Source organism: Lissotriton vulgaris, chromosome 1_1 (genome assembly GCF_964263255.1).
Source record: "Lissotriton vulgaris chromosome 1_1, aLisVul1.2, whole genome shotgun sequence".
NCBI classification, from domain to species: Eukaryota; Metazoa; Chordata; class Amphibia; order Caudata; family Salamandridae; genus Lissotriton; species Lissotriton vulgaris.
Genome location: NC_141685.1, coordinates 1557839290 through 1557854845, shown reverse-complemented (window position 1 = coordinate 1557854845; position 15556 = coordinate 1557839290). Strand labels below are relative to the sequence as shown.

Here is a 15556-nt window from a genome sequence, read left to right as displayed (position 1 = left end):
GTAAACTCCGCCATATGGCCGACCGGAGTTGAGTAAAGAAATAAAATAAATAAAACAAATTACATTGCACGCTGCATCGCCGATTTGGCGTTGCAGCACGCGTAATGTAATTTGTTTTATTTATTTATTTCTTTACTCAACTCCGGTCGACCATCTGCTGGAGTTTTCTACCACCTCCCCCGCCTCACCACCCCGCAGCACTCCCTCGAGGAGCCGCCACTGGAAGACACCTTTCAAATTGAAGTGATTACCCATTGAGCAAGAAGCATCCTTAAGCTTGAACACGAATAGCCTCTACCTTAACAAAAACCTAGCTATCTAAGGGGGCATTCCAATATGAGAATCAGTGGCAACCTGCTCCTTGAAACAGATTACGATTTAAAAAACATAAAACCCTAAAAAAAAAATCTCCCAAGCAAGTCATGGGTTTTGATCTGCACACCACGAGCCATTAGGACAAGCTAATGCTCCAATGCATTTAAAACAGAATTGAAGATTCTACTGTTTCAGTGTAATAGCCATGAGTGAATGATCTTGTTTTCAATCACTGAAATTTTCTGAAATGTTTGTTTTAGTTGATGTTTTGATGTGTTATGTTTTACTATCCTCTTGTATTCCAGCAATCTCTTTTACATTCTAACAGAATAAAGTCAAAACACAACACTAGAAAAATATTCCAAACCAATTTAGACAAATAGAGTAAATAACAATAAATAAAATGATATCAAAAGGACAAAAGTCCAATAAGTGGAACCGAAAATATGAATTTTTAAAGTTTTAGATAAATATTGCGACAAAAACCACTTATAAACGTTTATGGAGGAAAAGTAATCGTCAGTCATCAGTGGGGCAAGCTGCATGCTGGAGGCAAAGTGGGGCTTAATGGCGGAAGGCTGCTGATGAGCCTAGTCCTGGTGCAGTCGCTAATAAAAATAGCAAACTTCAGAGCAGGTAAAGTCCAAAGTCCAGGCCCAGGGAGACCTCAATGTCAACTGCTGCTCGGCGTCCATCCTGATGAAACCTTCTATGTTTGGACTTAGAATTTTTTCACAAAGGGAAATCTCTTTCAGCAGGACAAACTGGCAAGTAGAGGCCACCAGAGATTTGACTTTAAGGACTGTGGCTTTGAAAGCAACCCCAGTCTCCGTCAGTTCTACAGGCAGAAAGTTGGTAAAAGTTTCTACGTCCCACTTGTTGGTGGGGAAGGCAAATACTCCAACAAGTGCCCAACATATGGGGAGGCACCAATTGGGGATTAGGACTAAGTCTGTCAAAGGCCAGCAGAAGGGTCCAGGGCAGGTCAATCAATCAATCAGTAGATTTGTAGAGTGCTACTTGTCACCCATGAGGGTATCCACGTGCTGGCAGGGGTACAGTTGATTAGCTGAATAGCCAGGTCTTCAAGGAGTTTTGGAACTCTAGAAGAGATGGGGAGGTCTGTATGTGGAAGGGTATCTCATTTTTCACTGCTAGGTAGGAGAAGGAGTGACCTCAGAATCTGCTATATGTTATGTTATGTTAAAAGTTATTTCTATAGCGCAACATACACCGGATAGGTTTCTTGGCGCTTAGGAACAGGGCGCTACAACAACAGTGGATTAGATGGAATAGGCTGACGTGAATAAGCTGCCTTCTGAATTGAAGATGGTTGTCAGCTAGACGTAGGGAGATAGGGAGGGAGTTCCAGAGCTGGGGAGCCAGCGTTGAGAAGCACAGCCCGCCATGTTTGTATAGTTTATAACTTGGGGTGCTCAGGAGGTAGTGGCAGGATGATCGAAGGGTGCGGGAGGGACTATATTTCTTGATTTTGCTGGATATGAATGCCGGGCCGGTGTCCATCAGAGCTTTGTGGACAATACAGCCTAATTTAAATGCACAACATTGGCTCACAGGGAGCCAATGCTGTTGTTGCAACAGGGGTTTGACATGGTGGCGAGAAGAGAGTTGGAAGATAAGCCTAGCTGCATGGTTCTGTATTAGTTGTAAGCATTGTACTTGATAGGCTGGGATGCCGGCATACAGAGAGTTTGCATAATCCAGTCTGGAAATAATTAGCGCCTGGACTACCAGCGTGGCTGCTTCTTTCGAGAGGAATATTATTATCTTTTTTATTTTCCGCAGCATAAAGAAGCAAGCAGAAACCACTGAGTTGATTTGAGGGTTCATAGATAGATCCTTGCCTATCGTGATCCCCAGGCTCTTTGCTTAGATGCCGGGTGGGGGGAGATCCCAGGTGGGTAGGCCAAAAGTTGGAGTTCCAAGGGCTGTTGTTGCCGCCAGTCAAGATCAACTGTGTTTTGTTCGGGTTTAACTTGAGTTGGTTCAAATTCATCCAGTTGCTAATATAAGTCATGGTATCCCGCAGGTGGGATTCAGATGAACTGGAGTAATGGAGATTGAAAATTAGTTGCAGATCATCTGCATAGTTAATAACCAACACATTCCTCTCTCTCAAGGCAGTGATCAAAGGTTGCATGTAGAGGTTAAACAAAAGGGGAGATAAGGAGGAGCCCTGCGGGATGCCGCAAGGGAGTCTGCCTTTCGTGGAACAGTAATGGCCCAGACGAACAGATTGAAACCTGTCTGACAGAAACGACTGGAGCCATTTCAGAGCTAGACCTCCAACCCCTGCACTTCTGACACGGTCGACCAAATGCTGCCGAGAGATCAAGGAGGATTAGGGCCTGTGAGGTGTTTTGATCGGCTCCTCTGCGAAGGTCGTCCATGACCGACAGGATGACTGTTTCGGTCGAATGGGCGGGATGGAATCCGGCCTGGTTGGAATCTAGAAGAGAGGATGCTTCTGCAAAGGAGCTCAGGCAACCTGCTACATGGGACTCCAAGATCTTGCCAAGATAGGGTAGGAGGGAGATCGGGCGGTAGTCACTCATGCACCAGGTTTCTTCAAGATAGCAATAATCTCTGCCACTTTAAAGGACTCCGGGACTTGTCCACTGCTAAGAGAAGAATTGAGGAGAGAAATAGGGGGTTCAGGGCAGGCCGTGAAAGTCTCACGCAAAATGTGGGGAGGGCCGCTGTCGAGAGGGGAGCCTGACTTGACTTTAATCATTTGCTCGGTTCCAATTCCTGGCTGTCATACTGCCTGGTTTAATGGAAGTAGCTGGGCTGATAATCGAGGTCATGAACGTGATCAGGTAGTGATCGGACCATGCGCAAGGAATAATAGTTATGGAAGAGATGGTTAGGTTCTGGGTCCACACTTGGTCTAAAATTTGGCCCTTATTGTGAGTGGCCGTATGTATATGCTGAGTGCAGTTTAAGCTGACCAAGGTGTCTGTAAAGTCACGAGATAGGGAATCTTGTTTGCTGTTCTCAGGCCAGTAATTGAAATTGCCAACTATCAGCACCCTTAAGTGGTTAATCACAAGTTGGGCAGTCAAGTCCCCAAATGCATGGGGGAAATTTGGCATTGGGTGAGGTGGGCGGTAAACAACCATGCATGCTTGGGAAAACTGGGGTGATTCCAGTTTAATAGCTAAGATTTATCAGGTGTGGGTGGTGAGGGTTAGACAAAGAGAAGCGAAGCAGAGGTGTCTGGTGGACTGATAGAGGTGGCTCAAGTAGGCGGGTCCGCAGTTGTGTAGAGCCTTGTATTCAAAGGTTAGGAGCTTCACTGGCATCTTTCCTGTAGGGAGCCACTGGAGTTCCCGGAGGTGGAGGGTAATATGGGTTCATCTAGGAAGATCCAGGACGAGTCTAGCTACAGCGTCGTGTATGGTCTGTAGTCATCTGAGAAGGTGACCTGCGATCCCTTTGTAGAGAGATCCTGTTGGAACTAGGCAGCTGCAAGTAGAGAGGCCTCAGGAAGCTTGTTGTGTCCCCGTAGGTCAAACAGGAAGTCAGGAAACTGACACTTGGAGCCACTTCTGGGATCCAGGGTTCAAGGCAAGCAAGACCAGTCTTCCTTCAGGCTCCTCAGACAGCAGGGCATCCTTCTTCTGATTCTTCACAAGTTCAGCAACATTCTGTAGAGAGGTATGTGCGGTCCACACTTATGCCCAGTGCCAGTCTGTGGGTGGAGGTCTCTCCTTTGTTCATCCCCATAACCAGTTCTGGTCAGTTCTTTCTCTCCTGTTGGCTTTGCAGCCGGCTTGACTAGTGAGACAAAATGGAGGCAGGCCTTGGTTTGAGCTCAATCTGCTGGAAATAGGGTAGGCATCCTTTGAAGATCATGAAGGCTTTGAGCAGGGCCCCCAGGCCATCCTGCCAAGGGAAGAGAGAACTCCTCCCCTCACCGAAAGCCCATTGTCTATTGTCTTGAAGCAATACACATCTCACCTTAGGTAATCCATCAGGGGTCAGTTGACAGCTGGACCCTAGTGGGAAAGCATTTTAGTTTTAGGCAGGAAAATGCCGACTTTCTGAAACTGCCTTTTTCAAGTTAGTCAAAATCAGGCTTAACCATTAAGTTGGATTTTAAATAGCTATTAACATGAGTCCTTAAAATACTTTTCTAGCTATTCCCATACTGAATTTAACACTTATTAAAGGTAATAGTGTAAACCAGTGTTGACTTGTGGGAGAGCCAACCTTACCAGAGTGAAAAACGACTTTGGACGTTTTTCACTGCCAAGACTGCAAACATTAAATGTACATGTCCGACTTTTAAATACTGTTGGAAATTATCCTTACTGTAGGGTCGCTTTAAAATATTTTGCATTCCTCCTCCCTTTTCAGCTGATCTTGTTTTTGTTGATCTTAGAACTCAGAGTACTTTACCATTGTTAATCAGTGCTAAGGTGCATGTGCTTACTCCCCTAAACATAGTAATATTGGTTTGGCCACAATTGACGTATTTAATATACTTATAAGTCCTTAGTAAAGTGCACTATATGTTCCTAGGGCCTGTAAATTAAATGCTACTAGTGGGCCTGAGGCACTGTTTGTGCCACTCACTTAAGTATCCCATTAAACATATCTTAGGGCTGCCAATGCAGAGCCTGTATGTGCAGTTTTACTGCCATGTTGATTTAGCATTTAAAATTCATTGTCAAGCCTCGAACTCACCTTTTATTGCACATACCTAACCCCTAAGGTAGGTCGTACCTAGCCCATAGAGCAGTGGTAGTTTTTTTTTCTGTATTCATGTAGGGTGTTTCCCAGCGTCATTTGCTTTCCATTTATGGTCTCGAGTTGGGGTCACCTTTGGAGCTATAACTTTCCAGTGACCTGCCTGCTCTTGGAGGTTAACTTAACCCGTTTAGAAGAGGAATTTTTATGGGCCTTTGATGCCTTTAGCTGTTTTATTTATTTATTTCTTATTGTCTTTTTTTGTCATCTGATTGCCTATGTCATATATATTCTGTAGTTTGTCTTTGACTCTTAGACTTTGACCTTTTTATCTTCCTTTTCTTTCTGCTTTCTCATTAAAATTGTCTATACACATGCATGTCAGTATATTTTATTATTATTTTATAAATTGTTCGTAAACAACTTTCATCTTGAATGTCACTTTGGCCTTTGGTGTAGAGGGAAATTTTCTCTTTATGTATTAGGATTGATACATATCAATGTATCATTGTTTTGAATGTGACATTCATATATATAAATGTTGTGTATATATAAGTGTTGCTCGTTATGTTTAGTGTGTTTTCTTGTACATGGCTTTTTTATATGTTTTTAACTTACAGCCCTGAAGAAGGACGAAACGCGTTGGCTGATGGTTTGTTTTGAAAACTAAATAAAGAAGAAAACGATACATATCTTGTAGCTACAACAATTTTTTTCATTGAACCTAGACTCTACAATATCCATGGACTATTACCCATGAACTGATTTGACTAATAGTGGTGCAGTTCCAATCTGGTTGTTTTGTATTTAATCACCTCGTTAGGAGTGGTGCCTCTGGACAGACGGCACATTTGGATTGCTGCACACAGAATAGCTTTTGCATTTAATATTAGTGGTAATTTTCGGTACAGGTGCTGCACATGTTGCTTTGTGGTCCACTGTCCAAATGTCAAGTGTTTCATTTAAAACCCATTTTGAAGCCTTAAACCCACCTTTTATTTCACATACGTCACCCCTAAGGTAGGCCATACCTAGCCCATAGAGCAGGGTACTTTGTAAAGAAAAGGCAGTGTGTATACCTTTTAGTTTTACATGTCCTGGTACAGACAATCTCCCAAATTAATTTTTCTCTACTGTGAGGCCTAACCTTCTCATAGGCTGACATTGGGAATTCCTTACCACATTTAGTAAGTGTATTTTCTGATTAAGAAAGAGTAGAACTGCCATGTTTGGTACCTATGGACCTATAATAATAAACCCTCTGTAATGGTAAAGTTAGATTTAATGTTACAACTTTAAAATGCCACTCTTAGAAAGTTTATGAAAGATGGCGTGGACCCTATAACGCCCAGCTAGAACGGGTTATTATTAGAATTTATGGAAAAAGGGAACTAGCTGTTCATTTATGTCAATCACTAAAAAGACAGGGACCGAATTACTCAATATTTTGATCCAATTATTTAATCATTTCATTATTTTAAATATTTTTTTATATCCACAAAAATTGTTTTGCTGCTGGATAAGGAGCAACATTACACACTTCTCATTATTTACAGTCTATACAAATTAATCATTATAATTTGTACACAATTAAACACAACTACATTAAGACTAAAATACACATTGCACAGAAAAAACATGAAATGAGTTTCAACATCAGCATATGATGACAAGTATATACAAATCTACACTGCTACCAGTCATAAGCAGAAATCAACACAGGGGGCCCAAAGACTATAGTTCAGGGCCACCATCCAACGGGGAATAATTTTATAGGCAACCTGATTGAAACAAATTCCTTTGGTTGCTACTTTATTTCAAAAGCATAGTCCGCTGTGGCAAACAAGGTGCCAACGCATTTCAAAGCCGTTTTGAATCAAAGGCTTCTCCTCAGGGCCGTTACTGGATTTCTTTGAGTTTTGGGCTCATTTGGGGAATAGATGACATGCTGTTCAGTAAGGAGTAATCTGTATTTATTGTGTTGGGCATTGCACAACCTGCCTCGCAGACTGGTACTTCGTGCTTCCGCGGTGTGCTTTCAAATTTTAATTAGTTGGCGAATGGTTATTTAAAAATCAATTGTGCAACCAGTTGGAGAAGGCAGCGGTCGATGTGAACAGCCAATTCAGTCTTTTAACTAGTGGTACTCCTTACTTCTTAAACTGATTTAAATTTTCCAGCTCCAAATTGATGCTTCTAAAGCACGCTCCGTCCATAACCGAAGCGGTAGTTAAACTCTCATTAGAAAGTTGGTATTTTTCTGCTCTTAAGGTCTGTGTGCTACAATACATATCTGGGGTGGACGACAGCTGGGTCTTGTATATTCCCTCTAGACAGCCTCAGACAAAGCAAGCATAGGTGTGTCTGATGAGCAATTCCCACCTTGATGGGTCATCCTGGGCAGGATGGAAGGGAGCAGCTGACACTGACACCTGAATGGGCTGTATCCTGCTACCACACAAAGGAGTGCTTAACCCCCTCTAGTTATTCTGGGGCCATGGAATGAAGGATGTCTGTGCACTTCAAAGTCCCTCTTTTAAGTCTCTCCCACTTCAAAGGCACCACTGAGTATAATAACTGGACTTCTGACCCTAACAACTCAGTACACTTCTGGGCATGTGGATACTCTACCAGGAAGAACTGCTGTGCCCGTGAAGGCCTGGCACCCTGCTGACTGCTGCTCTGGAAGAACTTTTTTGCTGTGCTGACCTGCCTGCTGTCCTCTCTTCCGGGGTGAGACAGACTGGACCTACACCACTTGAACTCAGAGTAACGCCAAGAGCTTGTTTGCTTGCCTCCTATTCTGAAGTGACATCAACACATTCCATCAACCCTGCAACAGTACCTGGACTCTACCATCTGTGAGTCCTGTCCTGCCAAGTGGTGCCAATCCAGTCCTGGGCCCATGGAAGTGGGTTTTCTGTGCTAAACTTCAAAAATCCACCTAGCGCCATTGTTGCGCCAGTCGGATCAACTCATCTACTTTGGCACCGACCCATAGCCTGCTTCAAAGACATTGCATTGCCAGCTGCATAGCTTGATGAATATACATCGCCAACATCCAGTACGGTTTGAAAATGTTGCATCCCTGAGTTGCCCGTCTCAACATCATTGCATCACCTATGAATTCTTAGGATCAGAACAGAAGCATAGCCTCCCTGCTCCAGGCATCTCACCCTCGATGCATCATCCAACAAGGTACTTTTTCAGCAGGACAAAGGTGGTCCCTGCATCCAACCTGTGCTCCATCGTGGTCGATGGACCTTCAGGGGTATCTTCTCTCCTGCAGCCAGGTCTATTGCTCCGATCAGCTTATGTGCCAAACCATGTAGTTGTCTCCCTCTAATAAAACCCTTTTGGTCAGTATGTATTACGTTACGTTCCCTATAATCTTCTCCAGTCGTTTAGCTAGGATCTGGGTATAGATCTTTTAATCACAGTTTAAGAGGGATATCAGTCCGTATGACTCACATATCTTAGGGTTCTTGTTTGGTTTTAAAATAATGCTGATTGTAGCTTCCTCCCAGGATTGCAGAAGCTTTTTTCCTTCTAAGAAGGCCGTATTTATCATCTCCCTATACAAAGGTAGCAGTCCTTCTTTTAAAACCTTATATACTTCGTTGGGCAGGCTATCTGGGCCAGCTGCCTTCCCTTTTTCCAGTGTATCCATTCCCAATCTTACTTCCTCCAGACTTATCTCTGAACAAAGGAGTTCCCTTGCAATTGGGGTCAATCTAGCAGTATTTATTTCCTCAAAATAGTTTTGCAATTGTTGCTACTGTGTCCTCCTTGTTCAGTTTTGTGAAATAAAGTTTAAAGGCCCTTTTCATTTCTTTGTCGTCATACACCTTTTACCTGGCTTGGGATCTAGGATTTCTACGATGCTATTTCTAGAGGATTCTGTTTTGATTTTCCATGTCAAGAATTTCCCGCAGCCCTCCTCATATTCATGGTGAAATATATACTGGCCTCCCATTTTTTGAAAAACAAGCAATTTTTTGCTTCTTGCAATTCAGCCAATTTTCGGGCTTAGTCCTGAACATTTGGGGAGTTCTCTAATTCTTTTGAAAACCTGTCTATTTAGATTCCAGGTTCTCTATCTTGGTTTTCCGCTCCGTACTCCGGGCAATAGAGAGACTAATTAATCTCCCCCACAATATGTGGTGGGGAAGAAGACTTATTGAATTGGAAGAATTCATTAGTTTCTTTCTTTAAAATTTCCACTAATGTAACATCTAGTAGCAGGACTTGATTTAAGGTCCATCTCTTCTGCATAGGGGATTGAGTCGGGCTTAATTCCAAATTTGTGGCTGAATGATTTGAGAAATGTTCTATTATATGGTCCACTTTTGTGGCTTTATTTCAAGTCCTACTAGTTACCCAAATAAAATATTCTCGAGGAGTGTCTATATTTTTTATGTTTAAAGATAAATCTATTATCCTTGCTGCATTTTTACTCCCAAAAATCCATCCGATCTAAATCCTCCATTATCTGTTTTATAAGAGCTCTCATCTTAGGGGTATTAACTGTATTCCTAGGAGAGGATTTATCTAGCAGGGGATCTATCAGAACGTTAAAATATGCCCCTAATATAATAGGTACTTTTATATCCGACCAAGAAAAGATTATATAACTCCTTGAAAGATGCTATGTCATCAATATTTGGGCCGTAATATCCTATGACAGCAAACCAATTTCCATACAATTTAACCTTGACTACAATCCACCTACCCCTTCTATCTACCATACATTTTCTCTAGGTTGCTCCTATAGGTCTTTGAATAGAATGGACACTCCCTTTATACAACATTCCTGATTCCTACATACGTAGTTTCAACCGACTTTCGCCCTTTTAAAATACTCACTGATTATTATTTCTTTAATAACTGAATCTCCTATATTATTATTATTTCACTACTTAGTAATCTCCAATATTCGAAAGATTTTCTTCGTCTGCTGACAACTCTAAGGCCATTAACATTCCACGATAAGATTCAAAGGGTCTTTTCTTTTTGTGGGTCCATCATTTCTTCTGTCTTAAAGTATATGAGAAAGGGAACTACAAACCAAACCCCTGTTAGCCATGCAACTCTTTTCTTCATCAGTAAGGACTTTATTTTCTTTCCACATGCTCCCACACCCCGTGCTAAATGACATACTTTCCATTATGAACATAACTCCTCTTCCCACCCTGGGGACCACTCCACATGTCATTGGGTAATCTATCAAACTCTGCTTTCCCTCTGTAATCGATTAAACTCATGCTCTTTGGGTCTTTGATATTTAGCATCTTATTGTTCCACATTACCTTCAAAGTGGCAGGGAAACGCAATTGAACTGCGGCTTCTAGAAGTCTTAATTCATGAATATATTTGCCCTGCCCCCATTGCCTGTCTTGTGTGTCCCTAGATATATCCGATCTAATTTTGAAGGACCACTTTCCCTTTGAGTAGGAGCCTGCTTTAACGGCTTCAGCCATAATTTTCTCTTTGAGGCATAGGCTTTTAAATTTATTAGGATCTTTCTTGGGGCCTTTATAGCAGGGGTTTTGCAAAAGGGGTCACGGTGGACACGTATATCTTCCTCAAGCACCCTAACCTCTAGCTCCGGAAAAAATATGGCAGAAAATCCTGCTCCTTGTCGGAACGAGACGCTCCGCGATGTCAGCTCTTCCAAAGACTGCCCCCACATACACACTGCAACAACAACCGTTCCCTCATCCAAAAATCCTGCTCCTTCCCCACCCACCGAGACCCACTTCACCACACACCGTCCTGCACCGCTGCTATGCCACTAGAGGGGTAAGAGCTCCAACCCGCTTCAGTCGCCGGAGAACGAACTGGTGACGTCTGTAGTGCAGAGGACATGAATAGGTTGGGTTATCCTCTGCACTGAAGTGGCTAATGATGTTGGGGATGCAAAAGATAAGCACAGAAGAAAACTGCCAATAGTTGGTGCTAATCCCATTACGGCCCACCTCCAAATGACACCTGTGATCATTTACGGAATTTAAGGAACAATCTAAAATAACCTTTAGTATCAGGTGCAAAGTGAAAGTCCAATATTATCTGGGAAACTACCAGCATGCTAGGAGTCAGTTTTTCCTATGAAAAAATATATCTTTCACACAATCATGAGAATTTATCAAAATTGGGTTATACTTTATTTATGTACCTTGTGAAATCAACAACTGTTTTTTTTGGAACTCTTAGATTTGGATAATGCAATAATAACGGCATACCCCTCCTCCCACTCTAATGTACAACACTCAGAATATTGTGGTTTTCCCTGCACAAACGTTACCTGGTTTTACCTGGTAAAAATGTGTGTGGAAAGTCTCTACCTGTATCCCCCTGTAGTTTGAATTGGAATTGCCATGCCTGTAGAATGAGGGCCTAATGTTTTATTACACTCCTATTGCAGTGAAATGTGTATTTTAAGAGTGTTTATTTAGCCACACCCCATAATGACAATGTTGTCATTACATGATGCTGCTGAATTACTGCTCAGAATAAGTCAGACTTAACCTTTTTGTGTACCATCATAAATGTTTGCAGAAAAACCTCAGTGAAAATTTTAACATATACCAATTGTATAAAAATATGTGAGATCATTTCCTAAATGTACTTATTTACCCTCTTGGAAATGCGTTTTAAGCACTGGAGTGCATCAGTGGATATGTAGCACTGTACACTCTAGGGAGCACTCTCTTGGAAGGATGATGGCATGCAGTGTGGCCTTTGTAGGAAGTGTTTGGTAGCCGCGGGCCGGGCAGGTAAGAGAAGGTGAGGCCGGATTGGGGAGAGGGGGGGTATTTCGAAGGACGATGACAAGGGAAAATTAAATAAATAATGAATCTTCCCTCATCATCGTCCATCGAAATCCCCTCCACCCTGCCCCACCGCCCCACTGTTCTTCCCTGCACGAGCCAAGGCTGGTGTTTGGTGTGATGCCTATTTAACTAGAATGGTGCTTTTATTCTGACATCGATCGCTGTGCCTATGTGTGTAGTAAGGTGAAGATGACTTAGAGATAAAATGCATGAGCCTGATAAAAATATGTTATTATTGATTGCTTGAGAAGGTGGGATTGATTAATGAGGCTTATGTGAGTAGTGTTTAGGTGTTGTGCTGGATTAGTAAAGGAATGCATTATTATGGTGCTAGTTGATCATTAATGCTTGGAGAGGAATAATGCAGAGTGAGAGCTAGATCCACATGTGGTCACACCTACCCTCCTTGATCATGTATAGGTGTGTTTCTTAGATGGAAATAGTCCTGAACCATCTGATGTCCATATTTTCCGTGACTGATCGAATTTGTTCATTGGTGCATGCGATTGTGCATCATTATCTTGGGAAAACCCAAGTTTTTACTTCCTTAGTCTCAGCTGATGCTGAATGTTTCTGGTCATTCTGAGATGGATCGCCATGATCCCGCAACTTGTGTAAAGAAACTTCCTCCAGAGAATTATGTTTGTAGAAGGCATGATCAGCAAGGTACTAGTCTGGAATGGAGTGTTCATTTCTGTGTATATCTTTGTTACTTAGCTTGGCAGATTAATGGTCCGTTGCCTTGGTATCCATGTGGAGAACGAAGAGTACTTTAAAGGAAAGGCATCTGGCTGTAGGGAGCCAGGGCAGCACATGCAGCACTATTGTGATATAGCCCCCTGGGCAAAAGTAAAGGAAACGTATCTGTGCTACTGTTTGTATTCTTTGTCATTTGTAGACTTGGAGGTGAGGGGTTAAGGGAAAAGACTATTTGCATAGTTTTATCCAGGCATACCAAGTCTGACAGCAGCCTGCAGGTTTTTAGGATAGCCCAAAGGTGTTAAAGAGTGTGCTTGGGATTTTCGAGGAACTTCTTGTGACTTGGCACACTTGACGAATCAGGGAAACATTGTAATCCATGAGCACTCTGAAATGTCTTGCTTCTTTTGATGTTGATGATGAGTTGTCGAGTTATTTGGGTTATATGGCTGTAGGATGGCAGTTTTTTAATTCTATGGAAGTTACGATCTCAGTTTTTTGGCAGTTACTCAGCATCCATGCATCAGTAACATAGAGCCAGTAGTCATATCTTGATGACTTGAGGGGGCAGATTAAATAAGGTTTTGCATCAGGGTTGTATATCTAGTGTAACTCAACCTGGTGCAACATCCTTTTTGGCATTTACTAAGCCATACACAGCCACTATGTGCGGCTATGCATGGTTTAGTAAATGCAAAGTAACACAAGGCAGTGCATAGTGCTGCCTTGCATTGGGAAGCCGTTCCCCAGGGTGACGGGTGTGCGCAATAGGGTGTGAGGAGGGTCTAGCCTGGCCGCAGAGACTTCTGCCTTGGGCAACAGATGTGCATAGTAGGGTGTAGGGAGGGACAGGCTTCTCCATTGAGACTTCTCTCCAGAATGACAGGTGTGCCTCGTATGTATAGAGAGGGACTGGCCTATTTACTGAGACTACCCCCAAGGGTGAGGGGTGTACATAGTACGGTAGAGGGAGAGACTCGCCTCTCTGCTGAGACTCCTCCTCAAGGTGACGGGCATGTACAGCAGTGTGTGGGAAGGGACTGGCATCTCCACTGAGACTCCTCCCCAGGGTGATGGGTGTGCATAGTAGGGTGTGGGGAGAGACCATCCACCTCTTTTTATGTTTCATAATCCCGCTAGAGTCCCATTGGATCACAATATTTTTTTTAACAGAATTTACTGTTTGCTTCATCACAGAACTTATGCCTTAGAGATCTCCTCTCAATTAGTAGGGAGGCAGGATGCCTTTATCCTTCCCTTTTATATATCTTTTTATGATCATTTTCACACCAGCAATTTTTCCATATACACAGTGATGGTCGGCCATTTAATTTCTATTCAGCCAACAGTTAGCCAATCAGAGCTCTCGCTCCCGTGGAACCCCACCATGCACAGTTTTCTCATGACTAATTTCTTTGCAAAAGTTGCAGTAACATAATCAATTATGTCATAGAAGATATGAAATTCATACTTAACTTTAATGTAACTTTAACCTTTGCTTTTTCAGTCAATGTCTACAGTTTTTTTTGGTATCATTTGTAAAGCCACCCCCCCACTAATGGTTGGGTGCAAGCCAGGCCTTGCGTCCAACCACTCCGAAGGCAGCCAAACCCATTCCATGCATGGCCGAAAGCACAACCTAGTCAAAAAGTAGCGCTTTTATGAAATTTAGTGGAAATTCGTCAAACAGTGCCAAAATTATTAGCAACACAAAAATGCATTTTCTATGGTAACACAATCCTAACTACAATTAGCCAGTACCCATCTTGCCAAAAACCAACACGTTTTGCGTTTCATAGAACCATATTGGTCACTTTTACAATATTGACATGAGAAAGGATTTCTAATATTCCCTTATTTGCTACTCAATATAACAATTACACAGCAAATCGATAAAAATAGTCAACATTTTATTGTCAACGGCTGCACTGGAAAGCAGTCTCTATGAATAAGCAATAAGTAAGACAATAGTTTTTAGTCATTTCTGGTTAAATAATAAAAAAACTGGTTTTATGTAGATTTTGTGATGAACATAGTATGTCAATCAAGAATAAAAGAACTGCAATTCAACAGAGTTTCAAACAATCTCTTACCTCATAGGTGCTAGTAATTCCCAATCGGTAAAAAACAGGGAGGAAGATCTCGGCAGTAATGATGCTCACAAAGGCGAAGGAAAAAGCAAAAAGGGCATATATTGCTCCAAAGCGGTACACGTCAGCGGGCGAACCCAGGATGGTCACTGCGGACATGAAACTGGAGGTGAGAGACATTGACACCGGAATGGCAGTCATGGCCCTCTCTCCAATCAGGAACTGTGATGTCGTCCTCTGCCCACCGTGAGCAAATCCATGATATAGGCCAATAGCGGCAGAGATGACCAGCACCGCAGCCAAAACCACGTAGTCCCAGGCAGAGAAGATAGCAATTAATCCGCGGACCGCCATTATCCACTACAGCTTAGATCAAGGCCAGCAAGAGTAGGACTTCCAGGGAGTAAAAAGGTTGGCGTTCTCTCTTTCTGTTTTTCCAACCATCAGCTATTCTCTGCTGTCCACTGTCCTCAATATTTTGAAACGATTTGAAGAATTATAGCATTCTGCAGTAATGTTGCAAAGGCCTTGAGCAAAACAAAACCAAATGTAATAAAAAATAAATCCGTTCTGCACGAATTGCTTTTGACAGGCTCACCATCACAGAGTGAGCCTAACCATTTTGTTACCGGGCATCCGCTAGTAGCTACTCTCAACTCATTCCTACCACAGCAACATAAGCCATGCCTTTTAAGTCAACACCCAAAGGAGTTAAAAAGTGCATATTAAATAAAGGACTCCTCCCCAATAAGCTGTCGAACAACCTTGCTTAGTTTTGCAACACCCATATAGAGGCCTGTGTTTTAGGATAATTAAAACAATTAATACAAGGTTTAGACAGTAATAAATTCAGTCAAGAGCTTAACAAAAATATATTTGCTACACCCTGATATAAGATGCTAT

The 15556-nt window shown here is 42.4% G+C and overlaps 1 protein-coding gene across 1 annotated transcript in view; it reads right to left on the bottom strand.

Moving 5' to 3' along the window:
* Positions 1-15304, bottom strand: part of LOC147750804 (sodium-coupled monocarboxylate transporter 1-like) — a 366759-nt gene extending 351455 nt beyond the window's left edge. The window contains exon 1 of the mRNA XM_086936978.1: positions 14657-15304. Coding sequence (XP_086793104.1) covers positions 14657-15007 — 351 coding nt within the window. The 5' untranslated portion in view covers positions 15008-15304. The remainder of the gene's footprint in view (positions 1-14656) is intronic.
* Between the last annotated feature and the right edge of the window lie 252 nt (positions 15305-15556).